Source organism: Lissotriton helveticus, chromosome 2_1, assembly GCF_964261635.1.
Source record: "Lissotriton helveticus chromosome 2_1, aLisHel1.1, whole genome shotgun sequence".
Taxonomy (NCBI): Eukaryota; Metazoa; Chordata; class Amphibia; order Caudata; family Salamandridae; genus Lissotriton; species Lissotriton helveticus.
Window position 1 is genome coordinate 610,685,325 of NC_136059.1, and position 23,026 is coordinate 610,708,350.

Genomic DNA, 23,026 nt, shown 5'->3' on the forward strand with positions numbered 1-23,026 from the left:
CCGAAATCACTCCATCTACCTCACTCCCCAATCTACCCTACCTCATCCCAATCTAACCTGCACTCCCAATCTACCCTACTCCAATCTACTCCAACCAACTCCACTCCAATCTACTCGAAGCCACCCCACTCCAATCTCTATTCCACACAACCCACTGGTATCTACTCCACTCCATTCCAATCTACCCCATCCCATCTCAATCTACCCCAACCCATCCCAATCTAGCCCAACCCATTGTACCCCACCGATCCCAATCAGCCCCACACCATCCCAATCTACCGCACCCCACCCATCCCAATCTATCCTAACCCATCGTACCCCACCCTTCCCAATCCACCCCACCCCAATCCACCCCACTCCAATCTACCCCACTCCAATTTACCCCAACCCACCCCCAATATACCCCAATCTACCTCAACCTACTCCAATCTACCCCATCCCACCCCAATCTACCCTAACCCAATTTACCCCACCTCAATCTACCTCAAACCACTCCATTCGACCCCAGTCCATCAATCTACCCCACTCCCTCAATCTACCCAACTCCCTCAATCGACCCCAATCCCCCAATTGGCCCCACTCCCCCAATCCACAACTCCCCAATCTACTCCACCCTACTCTACCCTACTCCAATCTACCCCACTGCAATCTACCCCACTCCACTCTACCCCACTCCAATCATCCCTCTTGAATCTACCCAACTCCACCCCACTCATCAGCCTTTAATCTACCCCACTACACCCCGACCCTCCACTGATCACCCCATGTACCTGGTCAGACCACTATCTTATCTCCTTCTCAGTTGACCTCCCCAGTTTTCACCGCCCCCCGCGTCCAGCGAACATCACGGCTCGTAACTGGAAAAATGCCAACCTGCCAAAACTTCACTCTCTTTTGGCAGCCTCAGTCCCTCCAGACTCTGAATCAGTCTCTCATCAAGCCTCTTCTCTTGAGCATTGGTTGAAGGAAGCATCCGATACTGTAGCTCCCCTAAAGACTATAAAAGTCCAGCGCCCTCACGACGCTCAGCGTTGGTTCAATGACCAGCTTAAATCCTACAAACTTGCCCTTCGCCAAGCTGAACGCCGCTGGCGCCACAAGTACGACCCTCTACTCAAGATAGAGTTTACCACTCTACTAAATAAATATAAATCTTCGATACTTGAGGCAAAAACGTCCTACTTTTCCAGTAAAATCTTGGAGTCGGCCTCAAAAACTAAAGACATTTTTTCAATTGTCAATGAGCTCTCCCTCCCAGACCGCATCACTCTTCCCCTGGTGCCTACCCAGGCTCTGTGTGATGAGCTCAATGCCTTCTTTCAAGATAAAATCTGTATTATCAAAACTAACATCCCCCCACCCTCTCCTTCTAAATCCTTTCCCCTTCCCCCTGCAAACCCTCAGGAATTTTCTACGTTTCCTCTCATCTCCGCTCCTGACTTCCACAGCCTTCTTCAAAAAGTCTGTTCTGGTTCTCCTAGGGACTGCTGCCCTCCACATATTCTGAAGGAAATTTTCATGGCCTGTCCCGGTCCAGCCTTGGCCCTCCTCAACTCCTCTTTAACATCAGGAGTTGTTCCAGAGGCCTTCAAGCAGGCCGTGGTACTACCTATTCTAAAGAAACCCGGCGCCGACCCACTAGTGCTGAGTAACTACAGGCCCATTTCTCTTCTTCCTTTTTTGGGAAAGATCCTAGAGACCTATGTCACCCGGTGTTTGAGCACGTTTGTGGAGACCTCCCTTTTCTTGGACCCCCAGCAGGCTGGTTTTCGCCCTCTTCATTCCACAGAGATGGTGATTGCGGCGGTCATGGACACCCTCCGAGCTGGCGCTGACAATAATCTCTCTCAAGCCCTTGTATTGTTGGATCTCTCGGCGGCATTTGACACGGTCGATCATACTATTCTGATCGACCGTCTCAGTAACGCCGGCATCCAGGGCATCGCCCTGGATTGGGTGCGATCCTTCCTGCAAGGCCGCTCGCAGGCAGTCCACCTGTCTACCTTCGCCGCTCCCTTCTCCCCCCTCACTTGTGGTGTCCCTCAGGGTTCTGCCCTCTCTCCCCTTCTCTTTAATTTATATATGCAACCACTTATGGTCTCTCTCCGTCACTCCCCAGCCACTATTTATAATTATGCAGATGACCTTCAGTTGGTCTTTCCCTTGGACACTTCACCCTCTTCCCGATTTAATTTCCAAACCACAATGTTGTTCATCTCTGACTGGATGGCTCACAGCCAGCTCAAGTTGAATCCGTCTAAGACGGAACTTGTCCTGGTGGGTGGCCCTACCAATCCATGGGATGACAATTACTGGCCCCTTTCTCTTGGCACCCCTCCTCGTCCGGTCAGCACTGTGAAAAGCCTCGGAGTGGTCATCTCTGAGGATTTATCTATGAAACCCCAGATCTCGGCAGTGACATCATCCTGTTTTTTCCAACTACGCAGGATCCGCAAGATCTGTCGTTTTCTCACCAGAGAGGCACTCATTTTAGTCATACTGGCTTTGGTCATCTCCAGGGTTGACTTCGCCAACCTTTTGTATGTGGGGATCCCGGCTTATCAGCTTCAAAAACTCCTGTTAATCCAGAATCAGGCGGCACGTCTGGTGTTTCACCAACCTAAACACCAGCACGTCTCCCCTCTTTTGAGGAGCCTTCATTGGCTCCCAGTGGCCCAACGGTGCTCCTTCAAACTCGGATGCACCGTTTTCAAATCTCTGCATAACCGCGCCCCTGAATTTGTCTCCTCCAAACTAAAGAGATACCTTCCTACCCGCAATCTTAGATCATCTGCCGATAACCTCCTTTGCATTCCATCTAACCGCCGTAAATAGCATGGCGGATTGCGATTTTCTTTTCTTGGCCCCTCTTTTTGGAATTCCCTCCCTTCTTCCTTCCGCCATTGCCCCACCTATGAGTCATTTAGGAAAACCTTGAAAACTTCTCTCTTCAAAGCGGCCTTAGTATGATACCCTTGCCCGGCTCGCTATGTCTATTATGAGCGCCAAGAAACCGTTTCGGTGTACGTGCGCGGTACAACATTTTTAACATAACATAACATAACATAACCCACTTCAGCCTACCCCAACCCATCCCAATCTAGCCCAACCCATTGTACCCCACCGATCCCAATCAACCCCACACCATCCCAATCTACCGCACCCCACCCATCCCAATATACCCCAACACACCGTACCCCACCCTTCCCAATCCACCCCACCCCACCTCAATCCACCCCACTCCAATCTACCCCACTCCAATTTACCCCAACCCACCCCAATATACCCGAATCTACCTCACCCTACTCCAATCTACCCCATCCCACCCCAATCTACCCTAACCCAATTTACCCCACCTCAATCTACCTCAAACCACTCCATTCGACCCCAGTCCATCAATCTACCCCACTCTCTCAATCTACCCACCTCCCTCAATCGACCCCAATCCCCCAATTGGCCCCACTCCCCCAATCCACAACTCCCTAATCTACTCCACCCTACTCTACCCTACTCCAATCTACCCCACTGCAATCTACCCCAATCCACTCTACCCCACTCCAATCATCCCTCTTGAATCTACCCAACTCCACCCCACTCATCAGTCTTTAATCTACCCCACTACACCCCAATCTACTCCAATCTACCCAAATCCAATCTACCCCACTCCAATCTACCCCACACCACTCCACTCAAATCAAATTAACCCAATCTACCCCCTCCACCTCACTCCAATCTACCCTACCCCAATCCAATATACCCCAGTCCAAACCACGCAACTCCAATCTACTCCAATCCAATGTACCCCCACTCCACTCTAAACTCCAGCATAATCTATCCAACTCCTCTCAAATCCAATCTACCCCACTCCAATGTACCACACTTCACACACCTATACCCAAATATACCCCTCTGCACTTCACTCCAATGTACCACACTCCACTTAAATCTCTCCCACTCCACCCCAATCCACCCCACTCTAATCTACCCCACTCCATCCTAATCTACCCACCCCATCGCATCCCAATCTATCCCACTCAAATCTATCCCACTGCACCCCACTGCAATTCACCCCACTGCAATCCGCCCCACTGCAATCTAACTGACTGTAATCTACCCCACAGTAATCTATCCCACTTCAGCCTAACCCACTTCAGCCTAACTCACCCCATCCCAACCTACCCCACCCAGCCCAATCTACCCCACACCATCCCAACCTACCCCACTCCAGTCTACCACAATTTACCCTATCTCAATCTTCGCTACCAACCCCAATTTACCCCACATATGCCACATTAATCAACCCCACCCCATCCCAACCTACCCCACACAATCCCATACCAATGTACCCCACCCCAAAATATCTCAATCAATACACCCCACCGCAATCTAACCCACACAATCTAACCCACTGCAATCTGACCCACTGTAATCCAATCTACCCCATCTCACTTGATCCAACATCACTCCAATCTACCTCACTCCCCAATCTACCCCATCCCAATCTAACCTGCACTCCCAATCTACCCTACTCCAATCTACTCTAACCCACCCTTTCCAATCTACTCCAACCCACCCCATTCCAATCTCCTCTAATCCACCCAACCCCACTCGTATCTACTCCACTCCATTCCAATCTACCCCACCACCATCTCAATCTACCCCAACCCATCCCAATCTAGCCAAGCCCCTCGTACCCCACCCATCCCACTCTACCTCACTCCATCCAAATCTACCCCACTCCATCCCAATCTACCCCATCCATCCCAATCTACCCCACCCTACCCATCCCAATCTACCCCAACCCATAGCACCCCACCTATCCCAATCCACACCACCCCACCTCAATCCACCCCACTCCAATCTACCCCACCCATCCCAATCTAACCTACCCCAATATACCCCAATCTACCCCACTACACCCAATCTACCCCATCCACCATAATTTCCCCACCCCAATCTACCCTAACCCAATGTACCCCACCTCAAACCACTCCAATCGACCCCACTCCCTCAATCTACCCCACCCCAATATCCCACAATCTACCCCACCACATCCCAATCAACCCCCTCCCACCTCAATCTACCATAGCCCAATTTACCCCACCCCAACCTACCTCACTCCACGCCAATCGACCCCACTCCCTCAATCTCCCCCAATCCCCTAATCTACCCCACTCCCCCAATCTTGCCCATCACCCACCAACATACAATCAATCACATGAGTAAATAAAGCATACTATTGTTAGCTGCATCACAATTATTCCTCGAGCTCTTGTCAAAAACAATACTCCATATACATACCCTATAACTCAAGTGTTCATTTGGAAAAAGCTCAGGGATGTGGGACAGCATAGTTCAATCCCCCTGTACGACAAATAGTCCACCGGCAGTTGCCACTGGCTATCGAATTTGTGGTCCATGTCGACAAGTGACCATGTCAGTTTCTCCCTTGCCAGCAGTGACCAGAGCCGTCCAGCCCACTCCTGTAGTGTTGGTGGGCTTGGAGAGTTACACTTCAAGGCAATTGGCTGTTTAGCGATTAGAAGCATGTCTGTTAGAGTCGCCAGTCCCCAGGATGAGCACTGCAGGGCACCCACATTTAAGAAATGGATCAGTGACATGATATTTTGGCAGGAACAAACATTCACATCTGCGGAACTATGACCACAAGTTGTGTGAATAACCTGGGCTGGTATACATTTTTTTAATGTGTATTTAATTGTTAGACACTGCTGATAAGATCAGGTCATAAATGGATAGACAGCTCCATCATGTGGTGTATTGGAATAAATAAGTGCTGGTGTTGAAAAATAAGTGGTGGTGCTCAGCACCAGCAAATACCAGCACAAACTAAGCGTAGGTATTTCAGCAATCTTTCCAGTGCGGCGAAAGTCCATATGTATTCCATCAACAGACTTCAGAACATTAACTGTTTCTGTCTGTATTGGGATTTTGATTCTTGGTTTGACTGGATCTCAACAATGTTTCCCGCTCCATCCCTATTTTCACTCGTCGCAGAAGTCGCTTCAAGATCTCTGGGAATGGCAGGTTTGGCAGTACTGCCCTACCCAGCATACGATAGGTTAATAGCCTTCTTGTGTGGGACTGTAGGCCCAGGCTGGGTCACTTGGCATAAAAAGGGCCTATTATGACGGCGTATCTGGTGCCTGCCATTAGCATTTCTGAAGGCATGAAGGAGATCCTTGCTTCCTCCTGGTGATCTGAGCACATGAATAATCAGACTTCCGTTTGTGGGGAATATTGCACCACATCTTCATCTTTATAACAGTATTTTATTTCAGACCCCTGGTTGAGGTGGCATCTTAGGTAGACTAGGTTAGGCCCGCTCTGAACGATCAATGTGTTCACAAGAGCAAAATGCATTAGAACTCCTGTCACTGAATAGGTTCTAGCACATTGACTGGTCTCCTGTTTAGTCAAAAACAGCTTGAAGCCACAGAATTTCAAAGTTTTGTAGAATTGTAGTACGTTTGATACTTGCATAGGCAGAAAATGTGAAGAATTGGAAATCTGCATTTCTTACCTCCATACTCGTATTGAAGGCTCTGTTAACCTTTGCCTTTATACTGATGACTTGGCCAATCCTGAAAGTAGAACACAGAAATTCTGATATATAACAAAAGTTGCAACAATAAAAAATACCATCAGTTAGTTCATGAGACTAAATGCCTTTGCATTAATTTTTACTGTCTGATGTCAGCCCATAAGAAGCTATATCAAAGCAATATCGAATGCATTATTAGATTGCAGGCACTATTTCTAAAATGTCTCACTGTAGTTTGTGATTAGAAGCAATTCTATTCCCAATCAATTGAAAGTTAAAGTGACATTATCCTTATCAACCTTGCCGATATTTGACTGATAAAAGTGGATCAAACCACAACATAAGGTTGGAAGTAGTCAGCAGGACTTCAATAATGGTAGAGCTTCATATTTACAACTACAATAACAGGCATTTGGCTAATGTCTGGGGGTAGAAAACTCATGCGGAACTGTTTTTTCTTTCCTATGTTCCATTGTAAAAAATAAGCCCTTTTATAAGTGAGAGAATAAATAGTTATGCTTGGGTATTTATAAATTACTAAAATATGGAATTAAGTTGATTGAAGCTGCTGTGGTGTTAGCGTTCTAGACGCTACGCTCAGGGCGTGTGACGTAACACGCCTGAGCACGTCCGGATGGACTGGGCATGCGCGAACTGCCGTTCGCGCCAGAGAAACGCCGGCACTGCGCAACACACAGCAGACGTCCAGCGCTCTTCATGTGATGTACTATAAATGCTAATAAAGCGATAATAGAAACCCTGCACTGGCTTCATGTCCTCTGTATGGTGTAACTCAGTAACTCCACAGTGGCGACGAGGAGTGGGATCTACCCGCAAGGAACTAGGAGGAGCAGCACCAGATAGGCAGAGGTGAAGGGAGGCCTGGGAGGCACACCAGAACTCGAAGACCCCACGCAACTCACCTGCAGCACCGGTGAAGTAAGACAGAAGTCAAACAAAGCAGAACAAAGAGCGTGGCAGAGGCGCAGGAAGAATAAACAGAGTACAGGTCAGAAAAGCAAAGCGACCTGCGCAGTAGCACAGTAGGCCAGCGAAAACTCCTCGTAGAACATGGCTGAAAAGGGCGCCCACGAAGGAGCGGGGAGCAGTGCGCCCAGCGCCGCAACGTCGAAAGCAAGACAGCGACAGTGCTCCTGGCAGCCCCAGGCGTCAAGAAGGAGACAACAGCGCGCCAGGCAGCTCCGGGAACCGAGAGGAAGGACCAGAAGGGCGAATCAAAATGAGCAGTCAGGCGTCATCACTCACAGCCCCAATCCCGTTTTTACCAAGGCCTGGAGAACCCCAGATGAAGTGGGAGGACTGGAGGGAGTACTTCGGCAACTACCTAGAAGCCCTGGAGGACGAATCCACTGACGAGTTCACTCCAGCGAGACGGAGACGGATATTACTACACAATCTGGGTCCAGAAGGCATAAGAGTGTTCAAAAATATTGCGTCTCCACCGCTTCAAGCAGCTGACGCTGATATATTCAAGCAGGCCTTAGAAGACTTGGACGCCCATTACCGCCCAGCAGTATGCGTCTCCATAGACCGATTCAATTTCCAGCATAGGAAACAGGGAGACGGAGAGTCAGTTGACGACTACGTAGCAGCCTTGAGGAGACTTGCAGTCACGTGCAAATATGGGAACATGGAAGAAGACTTTATTAAAGACCAGATAGTGATGCCCACGACCAACAAGAATGTGCAGGACAAGCTATGGGCTCACGGTGAAGCCACGTTGAAAGAAGTGATCGCAATGGTGAAGAAAGCTGAGCTCTCCAAGAGGTGCGCAGAGGCCGCGAAGAAAGAAAGCGCGCAAAGAGTAATGGTCAACAAAATTGATGACGCAGAATCGTCGAACAGGCACAAAATGGCGCCAAGTGGCGACCGCGCACCCGGAAAATGGGCGGGAAAATCAGGACAAGTGGGAAGACAGTCCTCTACCACCGGATCGTCTTGCTACAGATGTGGCAGTGCCAACCACACGGCTCAGGACAAACGCTGCCCAGCCTTTCGGGCAAAATGCATGTTTTGCGGCCTGATCAGCCACTTCGAGAAAGTATGCCGCAAGAAGGAAAAAAGGACAATGGTGAAATACATAGCGCAACAGCCGCAAGATGGAGGCGCTAGTGTGGAGTCGGGTGAAGATGACGAAGTGCTGTGTATCGAGGAGCAGGTACTAGGTGTCGACACCCAGCGCTCCGACAAGCCGCGAGTTGAAATGTTGATAGGTGGAGTGAAAATCAAGGTAGCGATTGACTCTGGTTCACCATACTCCATTGTACAGAGATCGGTGTGGGAAGGAGACTTCAGTCCGAGCCTAGGTTCACACCTCAATCCGCCGGACATCAGACCGATATCGTATACAGAAAACCTGATCCCCATGGTGGGGTACCGGAGCCTCTTGTTCGAGTTTCGAGGAAGGACGGCGACCTGTAAGCTATACGTAGCTGAGAGAGGACCCTCTGTCCTGGGGTGGAGAGACCAAGGAGACTTGGGAATTAAACTAGACCCAGGCAGCAAGGAACAGATCCTCCTTACAGGCGACGAGCAGTGGCCCGACTTGGACAGAGTGAGAAGAGAGTATCCCAGAGTCTTTGGTGGCAAAGTGGGCAAATTGGAGAAATTCCTGCATAAAATTGTGCTCAAAGAAAACGCCCAACCCGTATCCCACAAGGTCCGCAACATTCCCATTGCAGTGAGAGAGGCAGTTCAACAAGAGTTGTCCCGATTGGAAGAGCAGGGTATCATTGAGCCCATCGACAGCTCAGAATGGTTGGTTTCCCTCGTGGTTGCCAGGAAGCCCAACGGGAAGGTGCGCCTCTGCGTGGACTTACGCGAGCTGAACAAATGCTTGGTGGTAGAGAAGTTCCCTCTCCCGAGAATAGAGGAGATGCTAGCAAAAACCAGGGGAGTGCAGTGGTTCTCCACCGTCGATCTCACGTCAGCGTACCATCAGATTGAACTCCACCCGTCCAGCAGGAAACTCACGTCCTTCATTACCCCCTACGGGTGCTACCGATTCCGCAGGATGCCCTTTGGGCTGGCGTCCGCAGCGGCGGTGTTCCAAAAATTAATGCATCGCCTGTTCAAGGAGGTCGAGGGCATTCAATACTTCCAAGACGACATCCTGGTGATGGGTGTAGATCGTAAGGACCATGATGCCAAACTGGACCAAGTATTGAGTGTACTGCAAAGAAGAGGACTCACGGCGGAATGGGAGAAGTGCCGCTTTGGTATGACCTCCGTTACCTACCTGGGGCACGAAATAAGTGGACATGGAATAACACCAAAAAAGGACAACGTGAGAGCGATCTGCGCGGCCAGAGCCCCTAACAACAAAGAAGAGGTACGGTCATTTCTGGGGATGGCAGAGTACTATAGCAAGTTCGTCCAACACTTCGCGACTAAGACACACGGCTTGCATCAACTGGTCAGAGACAAGACGTCCTTTCTCTGGAATGGTGCAGCTCAGCAAGAATTCGATGAGTTGAAGAAGGACATCAGCCAGGCTGTGCCGTTGCAGGGTTATGACCCTATGGGAGTCAGCATCCTCACCACAGATGCCAGCGAAAAAGGACTGGGAGCGGTCCTTGCTCAACAAAGAGAGAATAACTCGGTTGAAACGCTGAGCTTTGCGTCCAGGACATTGTCAGCCACTGAGCAGAAGTTCAGTGTAATTGAGAAAGAAATGTTGGCAATAGTGTGGGCCATGGGAAATTTCCGGCAGTTCCTGTGGGGCACGAGGTTCCGCCTGCAAACCGACCATAAGCCACTAGTCAAGGTGCTGACCTCAAGTGGACATGCAACGGCAACCCCGCGGATTGCCAAGATGACGCTCAAGCTCCTGGAGTACACATATGACGTTGAGTATATCCCAGGTACGCGCAACAAGGTAGCAGACTACCTTAGAAGGGCGTCGAACATGGAGGAAGCACCTGCCGCCGCGGAGGAGAACGAGGAAATGGTGGCGGCTATGGAAGATGTGGAAAGGGCGATAAGCATGCAGGAATTAACCCAAGCATATGGAAAAGATGAGACCTTGGAGGAGGCTAAGAAGCACTTAGTCAACGGGTGGCCGAACAAAAGAAAACTGAAGGAGGAGCTCAAGAAACTGTTTGAAGTGAGAGAGGAGTTGTCCGTGAGTGACTCAGGAACCTTTCTGTACCGGGGGACAAGGTGATACCCCCTCAGGAACTGATCCCTATATTGCTGAACCAACTGCACGAAGGTCACCTCGGGATAGTGAATACCAAGTCACGTGTGAAGCAGATGTACTGGTGGCCAGGAATGGACATCGCAGTTGAGAGACACGTCAGGGACTGCAGCCAGTGCCAAGAGTCAGATAAAGTACTCAAGCCATTAAGACCGGCGTTGGGCCGCTTCGAACAACCCAGTGACCCATGGGAGGACATAGCTGTTGACATCCTAGGGCCGATATTGGATGGGCATGGGATAGCAAAGTATTTGTGCGTACTGGTGGACAAGTATTCAAAATGGCCCGAAGTACACGTACATGAAGTAATGGACGCGGAGGTTGTAATCAAATTTCTCACTTCCGTGTTTCTGAGGGAGGGCATCCCGAGAACCATCCTGACAGACAATGGTCCACAGTTCACGTCAGAAAAATGGCGAAGCTACATGGAAAGAAACGGAATCAAGGCAAAACACACGGCAGTGTATCATCCCGCCTGTAATGGACAAGTGGAAAGATTCAATCGCGTGCTGATGGGATCCATTCAAGCCGCCATTATGCAAGGAAAGGACTGGGAGTTAGAAATCCAAAGAATGTTGTGGGCGTATAGAATTACCCCCACCAAGACAGGGTACAGTCCCTTCCAGATTCTCAGGGGTAGACACCCGTTCACGAAAGACAATGTGGTCTGGAGAGAGAAAACGATCACCAGCAAATGGTCACCGGCGGTGGTCCAACACAACTTGCAGAGAGCGCAGAAGGTGTACACAGACCACTACAATCAAAGAAAAAGGACACAAAGTTCGTCGTTGGAAAAAGGAGAGTGGGTGAGAGTAAAACAAGCCATCATGAAGAAGAAAGGGGAGAGTAGGTACAGCCCACCCCTACAAGTAGAAGAAGTGTACAACAGAGCGGCTCTCCTCAGCGATGGCAGGGTGTGGTCACACGATCGCATGGCCAAGGTCAACAAGATAGTGAAGTGGCCAGAGGAGAACAACAATGACGTGCACGTTCAGGTACAAGGAGCAGCAAGTGGAGAAAAAGAGCCCGAAGAGGCAGGCAGGGGAATGGAAAATGTGAGCATGGACATGGGAGTCCCCATCGATACCAGTGGAAGAGAAACATCGGCGAGAGTGGAAGCTACACCTGGAAGAGTGGGACAAGGTCAAGCAGGAGGAAAGGTAGAGAGCCCCGAACCAGAGCAGCTGAGAAGAACCCCCACTCCGGTAAGACGCACGCGTGCTGGGAGGTTGGTGGTCAGGCCCTTGCATCTAAGAGACTTTGAATAAATGAACATTGAACACTGAACTGTTTCCTCCCTTATGGAAAAAAGGGAGATATGTGGTGTTAGCGTTCTAGACGCTACGCTCAGGGCGTGTGACGTAACACGCCTGAGCACGTCCGGATGGACTGGGCATTCGCGAACTGCCGTTCGCGCCAGAGAAACGCCGGCACTGCGCAACACACAGCAGACGCCCGGCGCTCTTCATGTGATGTACTATAAATGCTAATAAAGCGATAATAGAAACCCTGCACTGGCTTCATGTCCTCTGTATGGTGTAACTCAGTAACTCCACAGCTGCTTACAAAGAACTCCCAAGACAATCTTCTCAGAACTCAACCAATAACTTGGTAGTTTAAGTTCTTTGCATTCAATAAAACCAAGCTACGATAAATTGACAAAATGCTGTCCTCAAATGTGCCATATTGTAACCTGGTAGGTTGGAATGATGTGTATCATTGGAGGAGCTCAGTTAAATTCTCTTCAGAAATCTGGCTGCAATGGTGGAGTTCCTTGAGTCAGGTGTGATAAAGAAACCAATACACTAGTTTTGATGACAGACCCTGGCGTAACTCAGTCATTACTGATGACATGAAGCGACCAACCATGCTACAGAGATTTTAGATAGCAAATTAAGGCCAGAACTCATGACAGAATTCGTGCTAGTGGAGCTTAAATCAAAATCTATTAAACAGCACCTTCCTTCTATTTATGTCACATAAGACCCTAATTTGATCATTCTTTAGTTGGTGTGTTGATTGTTTGACTAACGTGGTAATTAATTTATTGATAGTTCGCAAGCTTGCCATGTCATCAATATCTTGCAAAATGGTGTGGTGTATTTCACAAGTGTGCAGCTTACACCTGGATCTATACTTGTTTTGTGTTTCTGTCTATATATTTTCAATGCTGAGTGGTATTAGATGACTGGATAAAAGCAAACTAAACAAAAGCAAAATGGATGGGGCACATCACATGTGCCAGAATCCCTGGTGTTTTTTGGAGTGTACATTTTCCTGCAACTCAGGTTAATTTGTCTTTTGAAAATGTGATGCTACACCTTCACCTGCTTAGAATTAGGCTCCCGCCATCGTGCAGCAATCATCTTGGAGACAGTCGTTTGAAGTTTAGATTTCTGACATCGTGCAAAGAGGCCTTTGACTTTAATGGTTAAATGCCTACAACAGACGAATAATTATTCTATCAACTCAGCCAATGCAAAGGACAATCTCATTAGTTTAGGGCTCTTTGATTCAAAACTGCTTTTTAACGTTGTAGCCTTTGGAAAGCTAAAATATCACAACAACCACCTCATTTATGTGACGTTAGGTTAATGGGTATTAGTATAGTGCAGTATTTGTCAATCATTGTGCCTCTTGGTGTTCTGTCAGGCATCAGTCTGTGATTGCGATTTATCCAACGAGGTTATAAACTGGAGGATTTTATTCCTCAACCACATTAGTGTGGGTGGGTGGCTTGGAGGGTGGGGTGTATCCTCATGAAGGAATTGGATAAAGAGGGCGGGTTTTCTAACTTTTGAGTCTAAACCATGGGCCCCGTCATATGCACAGAGGTTTGTCGCTGCATGATGGTTCACATTGGGGGTTTGGGTATTGAGACCCCTCCTCTCCCCCCCACTAACCGCTCTAATCAAGCCTCAGGAAATTCATCCCCCAAGCCAAGGCACCGTACTACACTGATATATACCATCAATACAGTTTAAAACAATAGCAGAGTTCTTTTCAAAGCCATTAAGCACTGTTTCAAGACCACTTGAGACTCGCCCCTTGAACATGTCAAAATGTGCACTACTGAAAAAAACAACTTTTTTTAATTAAAAAGGTCTACAGAATTATAAAACCACAGACAATTCAGATAGAACTATCATACCCACAGTACACCAAGCAGTCACATTTTGACTCATTGTACACTATAGACCTTTCAAGATTCCTTGAAAGACCCCTGATGATGAACTCAGGTCCCTCCTCTAGGTCTTCAATGCCCCCTCACACAAGGACTTTTTGAGGCATCCTCGAGTATTGACATACCCTACCTTTTCTGGAAAACGTGAACCTCAACAGTCTTGCCAAAAACAGCCAAAGTTTTAGACAATATTATCAAAAGACTTCTCCATTGACAAGGTCAAGAGCAACACCTTCCTGTGGGACTACCAATAAGTTGTCAGGCAACAGAAGAGGTCAGAGTTACCAACAATCTAGTTGATTGGTGACTCACTCTAGATTATCGATTAAATTATGCATCTTCTGAATATTCTCACCCTCTTAGTATCTTTCAGTAGTATCAACTGCAAGGCCCAGCTCCACATCCTCTCATTTAGGCAGAGCTTCAATACAAAAATCCTCCTACCTCAACAACATATTCTACAAATCCTTAAGATCTGAACAAATGCAGGAAAACTAGAACACAGCTCATGAAAGCTCTTAATTTTGTTGGTAAACAAGAACATCAAGATCGACCACTGTGCAGAGAATAACTGACTATACCTGACAGCTTGATCAAACAGCTGCTTTAACCACCTGAGAGCTTCTTTCCACCCACGTTTGTACCTCTAAAGACTATCCAAAGCCCAAACCTCTGCAGACAGAGTTTGTGTTAATTGCCAATGACTGCAAGCAAAAACACAATAAGATTGATTCTCTGCAATCAAGATCGATAGCGTTACAACTCATTAGTGAATCAGCGCCAAATGATTAGGATTGTACACTGATACCAGTTTCGGCTTTAAAACTCACACTACAGGGGCATGGCTTTGGCGCGTCAAGAGGGAGGCCGCACTCTAGGAGTGCTCGAGACCCCTCCGTCATCCGCGCCACGATCCGCTGACAACAGGAGCCATCCAACTCAGTAACCTACAGCTACTGCTTTCCCACCTGTCAGCGGCGACGCCCACCGCGAATCGCCTGCTGTGTTGACATGCTGACTGGCTTCCCACCTCGCCGCACCTGAAATGGCGGCAATCGCTCCCTGGGCCTAGGAGCCCTAACTCCTGCCCAGCAGCAAAGCCAGCCTGCCCGAGACCAAAGAGCCCTGTCTGGCGACTGGCTGGGCAGAGAGACCGCCTGGCGGCAGTGAAAAGAGGACTGAGAGGCCCAGCGCTGCTACCACCTTCAGCAATCCGAGGTGAGATGACTGGCCTCACGGCCTGGTCTGAGGTCTCTTTTGCCCGACCGTGTTTGCGTCCCTGTGATTGTCGGGGGACCTCAGCGCCACCAGTTCCGACGGCTACACCGAGACAACGCGTGGGGATCGGCCGTCAACTCGGGCAGCAAGGTGGACCTGCTGCCCACGGGTCCCCCCCACTCCAATTACAACCCTTCTGGGACCGAGTGACGCTCTGGAGCCAGGCCGGGCCGCTGTGCCCCTTGCGATGTAGTGGCCGCCGCAGTTGTCCCTTGAACCAGCGGCTGCGCACCCCTACACCCAGCCAGTGCCTGAATGCTGCCCTGGGGAGCCCCGTTGAGTGCGAGGGAAGGCGGCGAGGCACGGAGCGGAGGGAGGCTGTCTAAGACAGGGCCCCCTCGCCAGCACTACCTTGAAGTGGCGTCACTGTGACGGAGGGTCTCGGCTGCACTGATTGAGCAGCGGGGGTCGGGAGAAGAGGCTTCGGCCACTCGCTCCTTCTCCCCCTCCTTCATTGGAGCGCTTGAGTGCTGACGGCCTGCGCGCTGGACCTGCCCTGCCTTCATGATGCTAGAGGTTGCCTGCGGTGAAATGAGATACACCTGGGGCCCGAGCCCGCAACCCCCGACCCTCCCTGGACCAGGCCTGAATCCACGGCGCACCCACGCGGGGGACTGGCTGCAGTAACTTTACCCCCGACCATTACATCCGCCTCACCACTATTCGCGGCTTCCCATGGCCCTGGTGTGCTTCCGAACCCCCCGCAGAGGCAACAACGGAGTGCATAGAGCTCGTCGGCCCGCACCTTCCCCTAGAACGAAAACGGGCCCCACTCGAGATTCAGCCAGAGACTGCGTGGTGCTAACCACGGGAGGTCTTCTGCTTTGGCTGAGGCCCGTCACATCGCTAAGCCCCAAAGAGGTTCTGTGGAGGGAGGCTTGGTGGTGACGATGTGCGGCGGGAGCTGTTGCGGTGGGCTTCTGGTGGGCACCAGACCCTACCTCTGATAACCTACACATCCACCGCTCATAACTCCGTCCATAGCATACGTCCCAGGCGGGCGGCTGCCCTGCCGCGACGAGACCACCACTCGAATGCTCAGCCACCACGACTACTGCCCTAGTGATCCAAAGTGTTGGCTTCTCCTCAGAGGCCCCACTCCGCATCCTGTGCGAGGGAGATCCACAATACTCAACTCTTCCTTCATGGCCTACGGCCTGTCCCGCCCCTGGGCTGGTGGGGACCCAGCCTGGCGCCCCCTGCTTCCTGGCGATGTGACCTGGTTCGGGCCTGTTGCTGATCCACAACCTCACGACTTTGGAGCAATGGAGTCCTGCTGCCGCCCCGGGCCCTGGTTGGCCCCAGCCCCGATATACACCGCCGGATCTGAACGCCCTGATGACCTGTGACTGAGGGCTCTTGCTTAAAGTCCTATTGACTCGGATCCAAAGCGCCCTCCCTTCACCAAAATAGGGAAAGACCATGGGCCAAAACCCTCCGCCACACACACACAAACTAAAATGGACCAATTCACCATGGTGGACCAAAGCATCCCGGAGAGGGCAGTGGGCGGTCCATCCCCTCCGAGCAATGACCTGGCCACCATCCTCCAAGCCATAGACGTGTCCCGGACGTCAGTAGAGGAGAAGATCGGGGAAGTCCGGGTGGACATGTCTCTCCTCAGACAAGACCTGCGTAATGCCACTACCTGCATCTCAGAAGCCGCGTCTCGCCTCTCCACAGTGGAGGATGTCGTCCATAAACTACAGGAGCAGGAGGCCCGCCTGCAATCCCACACCACAGACCTACATAAGAGAGCCAAGGACGTTGAAAATCGCTCACGCCGCAACAACTTGCGCTCAGTGGGCTTTCCAGAGGCCACCTTCATCGAAACCTGGATATCGTCCTGGATGCCTGAGGACACTCTCTCCCTGGTTCGCGATCGAGCAAGTCCACCAGTGGCACACTCGAAAGCCACCACCTGGAGCCCCCCATCACCCTATAATTGCGCGAGTGTTCAATAGGGGTGGGCGGAATTTGAGTAGTCGCGCTACGCGAAGCCCCGCGAAACTGTAAAAAATCTCTGCGAGCATGCAAAAGTTCTGCGAACATGCGGAATTGCTTGTTCCGCCCGTTTGCGATGCTTTATTCCTGTTCGGGAATGCTGTTTGTGTGCTCGGGGAGAAATATCTTGTGAACACACGTTTTGAAAACACTAACAAGCAAAGAATTCCGCAAAGCCACGGATCGGGGCATTTTTGGCAATTCCGCATTCTCCGCTGAACGCGAAATTAACCAAATTCTGCGAATTCCGCGAGATGCAATCCTACGCGAAGCTCGGACTCTGGGCCCACTGAACTTCCAAAACTGTACCATCATGATCTCCCAGGACTACACCAAGGACCTGCAGACTCAGTGGTGCTCCTACACTGAGGTCAAGCAGAAACTGGGACACCTCGGCCTCCAGTACAGACTCCTCTTCCCCGCCCGCTTCAGGGTCATATTCAAAGGCAAGACCCAATTCTTCAACTCCTCTCAGGTCGCCTGGACTTGGTTGACTGAGGAGCGCCACTTGGGGCCTCCACTGCTCCCCTCACCTACCCATTCGGGTCCGCAGACCTCTCAGCCACTGTCCCCTAAACAACGCAGGAGGCGCACGCAATCTCGCAGATGGCGGGGTGGTCGGACCGGCGTGCCCAGATCGCTGAGCCCGACTGGCCAGGAGCCTGGCGCCGGATCCTCCCCTTCCATTTCTCATCGCAGGCAAAGGAACAGATCAGCCTACGACTCCTCCGGAGAGCGCACTCCCTGGGGTGCCCTAGACCGGGTGGCCACAGACTCTGGACTCTCCCGCAGCCCAGTCATCTGAAAGTTTCGTGAAGGGGCGGCAAAACTGCCACGGAGAATCATCACCACCTAAGGACATGTTGTGCTGTAGAATTTGACATTGCCATCGCAGCATTTGTATTCGACATAAGCAGAGGGGACCACCATGCATCTCCTGTACTAAACACTATAGTTTAGCTTGTTTCTATCACGTTATAGGGCGACAGATGCTTCAGTTCCGGAAATATAGGGTGGGTGAGGGTTCAGGACCGTTGTCCCATGTTTCACTTTCAGTTCTACATCTCATTTTCCATTCCACTCAGCACACTACACTTTCATGATACCGCATCGCAAACACATGGTGCTCCCGCACACTCGACGCAACTTGAAATGTCACGCTCATTCCTCGCCCCGGGCCCGCTCCTGGGCCCATCCTAAGGTGCCCTCTGTAGCTCTCACTCCACATGACGCACACATCCCAAGAACATCACTCTCTCCGGGTCATGTCCTGGAATGTAAACAGTCTGCTTGACAGAATTAAACGTCCTGCAGTACTGAAGTATGCCCAGCGACACTCTCCCAACATTCTCCTGGTCCAAAAAAAACCATCTCCTGGGACCACGCTGTGCTTTTCTAGCACGCTATGGCTTCGACAGAGTATGGCCCTCCAGCTTTAACAGGGGCTCTCGGAAAGTCGCCATTCTACTCAGGAAAACCTTCCCATTTGTCCTCTCCCAAGTCGCTGAAGACCCATAGGGGCGCTTCATGATTCTCTCAGGGACGATGGGCGGTGCTGTCCTTCACCTCTTCTCTATCTACATTCCACCCACAACACTTGCCTCAACACTACAACATCTCACTAATAGCATCTCCAACCTACCCAAAGGTCAGATGATCCTCGGTGGGGACTTTAACGTGGTCATGCAGCCCACTCTTGACTCTACAGGTATCCCCTCCTCTACCAGGTTGCTCCATGCCAAGAAATTGTCTGAATGGGCGGCCAACTTGGGCCTATGTGACGTATGGAGGGTCTGGAACCCTCTCACCCCACATTACACACACACCTCAGCGCCGCACCACTCCCATGCCTAATCAAAATGATTTTTATGCCGGCCCTGGACTGTCAGCGAGTGACCAATGCCTCCATTCTTGCCCAGGGAATCTCTGACCATTCAGCAGTACTCATGCACATACCCAGTTGGGTTTTGCCCCATATGGCATTTGAAAGCCTTGTTCCTTCAAAACAAAGAATTTCACAAAGCCGTGGGAGAGGAACTTAAACACTATTTACTCACAAACCTGGGTTCGGTGACGTCACCTAGTATCCTTTGGGAGGCTGGTAAAGCTATTATCCGGGCAGTGGCCAAGGGCCACTTCCGGGCGCAGCAGCGGGCCTGTGATGGTCACCTCGCACTACTTGAGGCACAGGTGCTCCGCCTGGAGAATGTGGTACAAATCATCCCCTTTTGTATCGCTTTGTTCGCCCTAAGTTGGCAGGGTATGCTCAGACGTGAGTCCCTTGCTCACTTGGCCACTGGATTCAAGATAGCCTGGCTGATGAGGATTATGAATCCGAAACTGGTCCTCGGAAGCTTGTTTCCGGTCCAGGGAAGACATGGCTTGGCAGTTCGGGCTGGACTGTTCCCATGAGGCACAGGGTCAGACTGATTTGCATATGGCCATGTCTGAACTGGGGTGGCTGAGTGAGCTAAAGAATGGTGATGGATTAAACTCAGATCAGTTGACTGGGGGTGAGTGTTTGATTTGCTCAAACGCTCCGTCCATCATCCCCTTTTGTATCGCTTTTTTCGCCCTAAGTTGGCAGGGTATGCTCAGACGTGAGTCCCTTGCTCACTTGGCCACTGGATTCAAGATAGCCTGGCTGATGAGGATTATGAATCCGAAACCGGTCCCAGGATGCTTGTTTCCGGTCCAGGGAAGACATGGCTTGGCAGTTCGGGCTGGACTGTTCCCATGAAGCACAGGGTCAGACTGATTTGCATATGGCCATGTCTGAACTGGGGTGGCTGAGTGAGCGAAAGAATGGTGATGGATTAAACCCAGATCAGTTGACTGGGGGTGAGTGTTTGATTTGCTTAAACGCTCCGTCCATCATCCCCTTTTGTATCGCTTTGTCCGCCTGGAGAATGACGTGACCGGATCCCCGAGCAAACCCCAAGAATGGCGGCAGCAGCCGTGCAGGAAGAGATTAAACAAACCCCACTGGAGTCGGCCAAACTGCTGTGGCGCTCATCTGTCACCTGTGTATATGGGTCAGGGGGACAAAAACGGGAGGCTCCTCCACATGCTGACCTCCTACTTCTTGGCATCTCGGCTAATCCCCGAGATTCGAGACCCTTTAGGAGCCGTCTGCCGTACCTCCCCGGAGATTGCGCGAGCTTTCGTCGGTTTTTACTCTTACTTATACTTGGCACGCCAGCTGAACGACAATCTCGCGGATTTCCTTAGTCCCTTGCGGCTCTGCATTCCCCGCCTGTCGCAAACGGAAGCCGCTAGTCTGGACCACCCCTTCTCTCCAGAGGAAATAGGAGCGACAATTTCCTTACTGGCGTCCCGGAAAACTCCGGGCCCTGATGGGTTCCCTCAAAACTAGTATGTGCCCTACCGCAAACAATTGGTCCCACACCTCACGGCCTTGTTCCGTCACATGGTGGAGGTCGGGCTTTCCCACCAGAGACAGACATAGCCACCATTGTGGTTATACCTAAAACTCAGCCACCCTCGTTGTCCTGCGCGGACTACCGACCAATCTCCCTGATCAACACCAAACTTAAAATCCATGCCACCGTTTTAGCCCAGCGCCTACGCCCACTCCTCGCTACACTGATCAACCCGGACCAAGATGGCTTCATGCCTGCTCGTGCCACTAGACACTCCATACAGCGCCTCCACTTGGCACTCACCAACTGTTAAGTGCTCACCCCTTACTTAACGCTCCTTCTCATTGATCTTCGAGAAGGCCTTCGATACGGTGGTCTGGCGATATCTCGATTACGTAGTTACAATGATGGGCATGGGTCAACGATTCCGCCAGTCCATCCATGTCCTCTACTCAAATCCCCAAGCCAGGGTGTTGGTCAAAGGCTCTCTCGCCGAAGTATTTCCAATCCGGAGAGGCATGAGGTAGGGCTGCCCCCTCTCCCTACTCCTTTTCGCACTACCGATGGAGCCCCTGGCGTGCCTAATCCGTGAAGACGACCTAATACAGGGCTGATCATGGGAAAGCCACCACGTGGATAAAATCACATTATATGCGGGTTATGTGCTGCTCTTCCTCGCTTCCTCCTTCCAGATGCCTCCAATCCCTCCAGGGCTTTGAGAAGGTTTCAGGCCTCCGGCTGAACCCAGCCAAGTTAACTCTTGTACCTCTCCATCCCTCCAAGGAATGCAGTCTAATATACCTATTACATGGCAGTCGTTTAAATACCTCGGCATATGGGTGTCGCTACTCACAACATTTGAATGGGCACTGAACGTCACACAACTGGTTAAGCAGACCAGGACAGACATCAGTCGCTGGCAAGCCCTACCACTCTACCCACTCGGACGGGTGGCATTATTTAAAATTATGATCCTCCCTCGATTCTTATATACCATTCAAAATACTACCTTCCACTACCCCCGTAGCTGGTTCAGAGAGATCGATTCAATGATCGTACGATTCTTATGGGGCGCGGGCAGACCGTGCATGTCCATCGACCATTGCTGTATTCTGTCCTTTAATGGAGGAATGGGCATGACTGACTTGTACCTATACTATCTGGCGACAAGGCTACTGGTCCTCCATGATTGGTTTACAGGGGGATGCTCCGACCCAGCTTATGAAACCAAACTCCGGGCATGGACTTTCCTCAAATCCAAGCCCTCCTTTACAGCTTCCCCATTCCCCATACACTCCTAGCAGTGACCCGAACGGTCTTTCTGGCCTGGCGTTTGGCCTTGCTAGTAAGCTAAATTGACTCAACAAACGCCGCTTTGGCAGGATGCATTGCTCGCCGAGGTGGCAGCATTACGAGGGTTTACACACTGGGATCACATTGGAATCTCCCTGCCGGTAGGACTTACAGAGTCGCTTCTTCCTCCACACCTTACAATTCTACAGATACTTGCAAATTCGGCAAGCCCTCAACTCACATATCCCCGCGGGAACCACGCTTCCTGAGTTCAGCCACCCAGAAGCACAGGTCATGATGGGGAATCTCGAGAGTGGAGGCATATCAACCATATACAGCACTCTCATTAACAACAGCCCCACATCTCTAGATCCGCTTAGGACTCGCTGGGAGGGTTGGCTGGGTCCCCTTGAGGGAGAGGACTGGCGGGACGCTCTTATGGCCCCCAAGCAGATCAGTACCTCGGCCAGACTCTGTCTCGTCCAGACCTACTACTTCCACACTGCGTATCTTACCCCAGACCGGTTGCACAAAGCGCTTCTACGGGCCTCACCCGACTGCGCCCGATGCAAGCATCACCCGGCAGACTTCTTCCACATAGTATGGTCGTGCCCCCGCCTCGCAAGGTATTGGGATAAAATATAGACAGATCTTACACACATTTTGGGATGGCAAGTACCCCATGCTCCCCTGCGTCTTCTCCTGGGCATTACTGATGGTCTAGATGGGTCCCGGGGAGACAAATTATTCCTAGGTACTGCCATAGAGATGGCCAAACGAGATATCGCCATGGCCTGGGCGTGGCCTGACCCCCCCTTGATCGCCAAATGGCGCTGGGGGTGGACTGGTGTGCTGCTCAGGAAAAACCCTTGTTTGAGGCCAGGGGCTGTCCAGCCAAGTATCAGAGAGTGTGGGGCAAATGGGCAGACCAGATGGGTCAAAGGGGCTGAGAAGAGGGACGCTTTTTCTTGCCACACTGTCCCCACTTGTTCGTCATGTCAAATGCCCGTCCAAAGTGCTCACCATGTGACTTCATATCTGATGCTTTATATTGTCAATCATATGAACTTGGGCTCTGTGCTGTCAGTGTAACTTTATTT

General features: G+C 50.9%; 1 protein-coding gene across 2 annotated transcripts in view; it reads right to left on the reverse strand.

Annotated features, from left to right (window-relative positions):
* Positions 1 to 23,026, reverse strand: part of ACOT12 (acyl-CoA thioesterase 12) — a 480,317-nt gene that overhangs the window by 372,495 nt on the left and 84,796 nt on the right. For both annotated transcript variants that reach the window (XM_078677332.1, XM_078677331.1), the window contains exon 3: positions 6,545 to 6,605. In XM_078677332.1, the coding sequence (XP_078533458.1) occupies positions 6,545 to 6,550 (6 nt within the window). In that variant the 5' untranslated portion in view covers positions 6,551 to 6,605. The remainder of the gene's footprint in view (positions 1 to 6,544; positions 6,606 to 23,026) is intronic.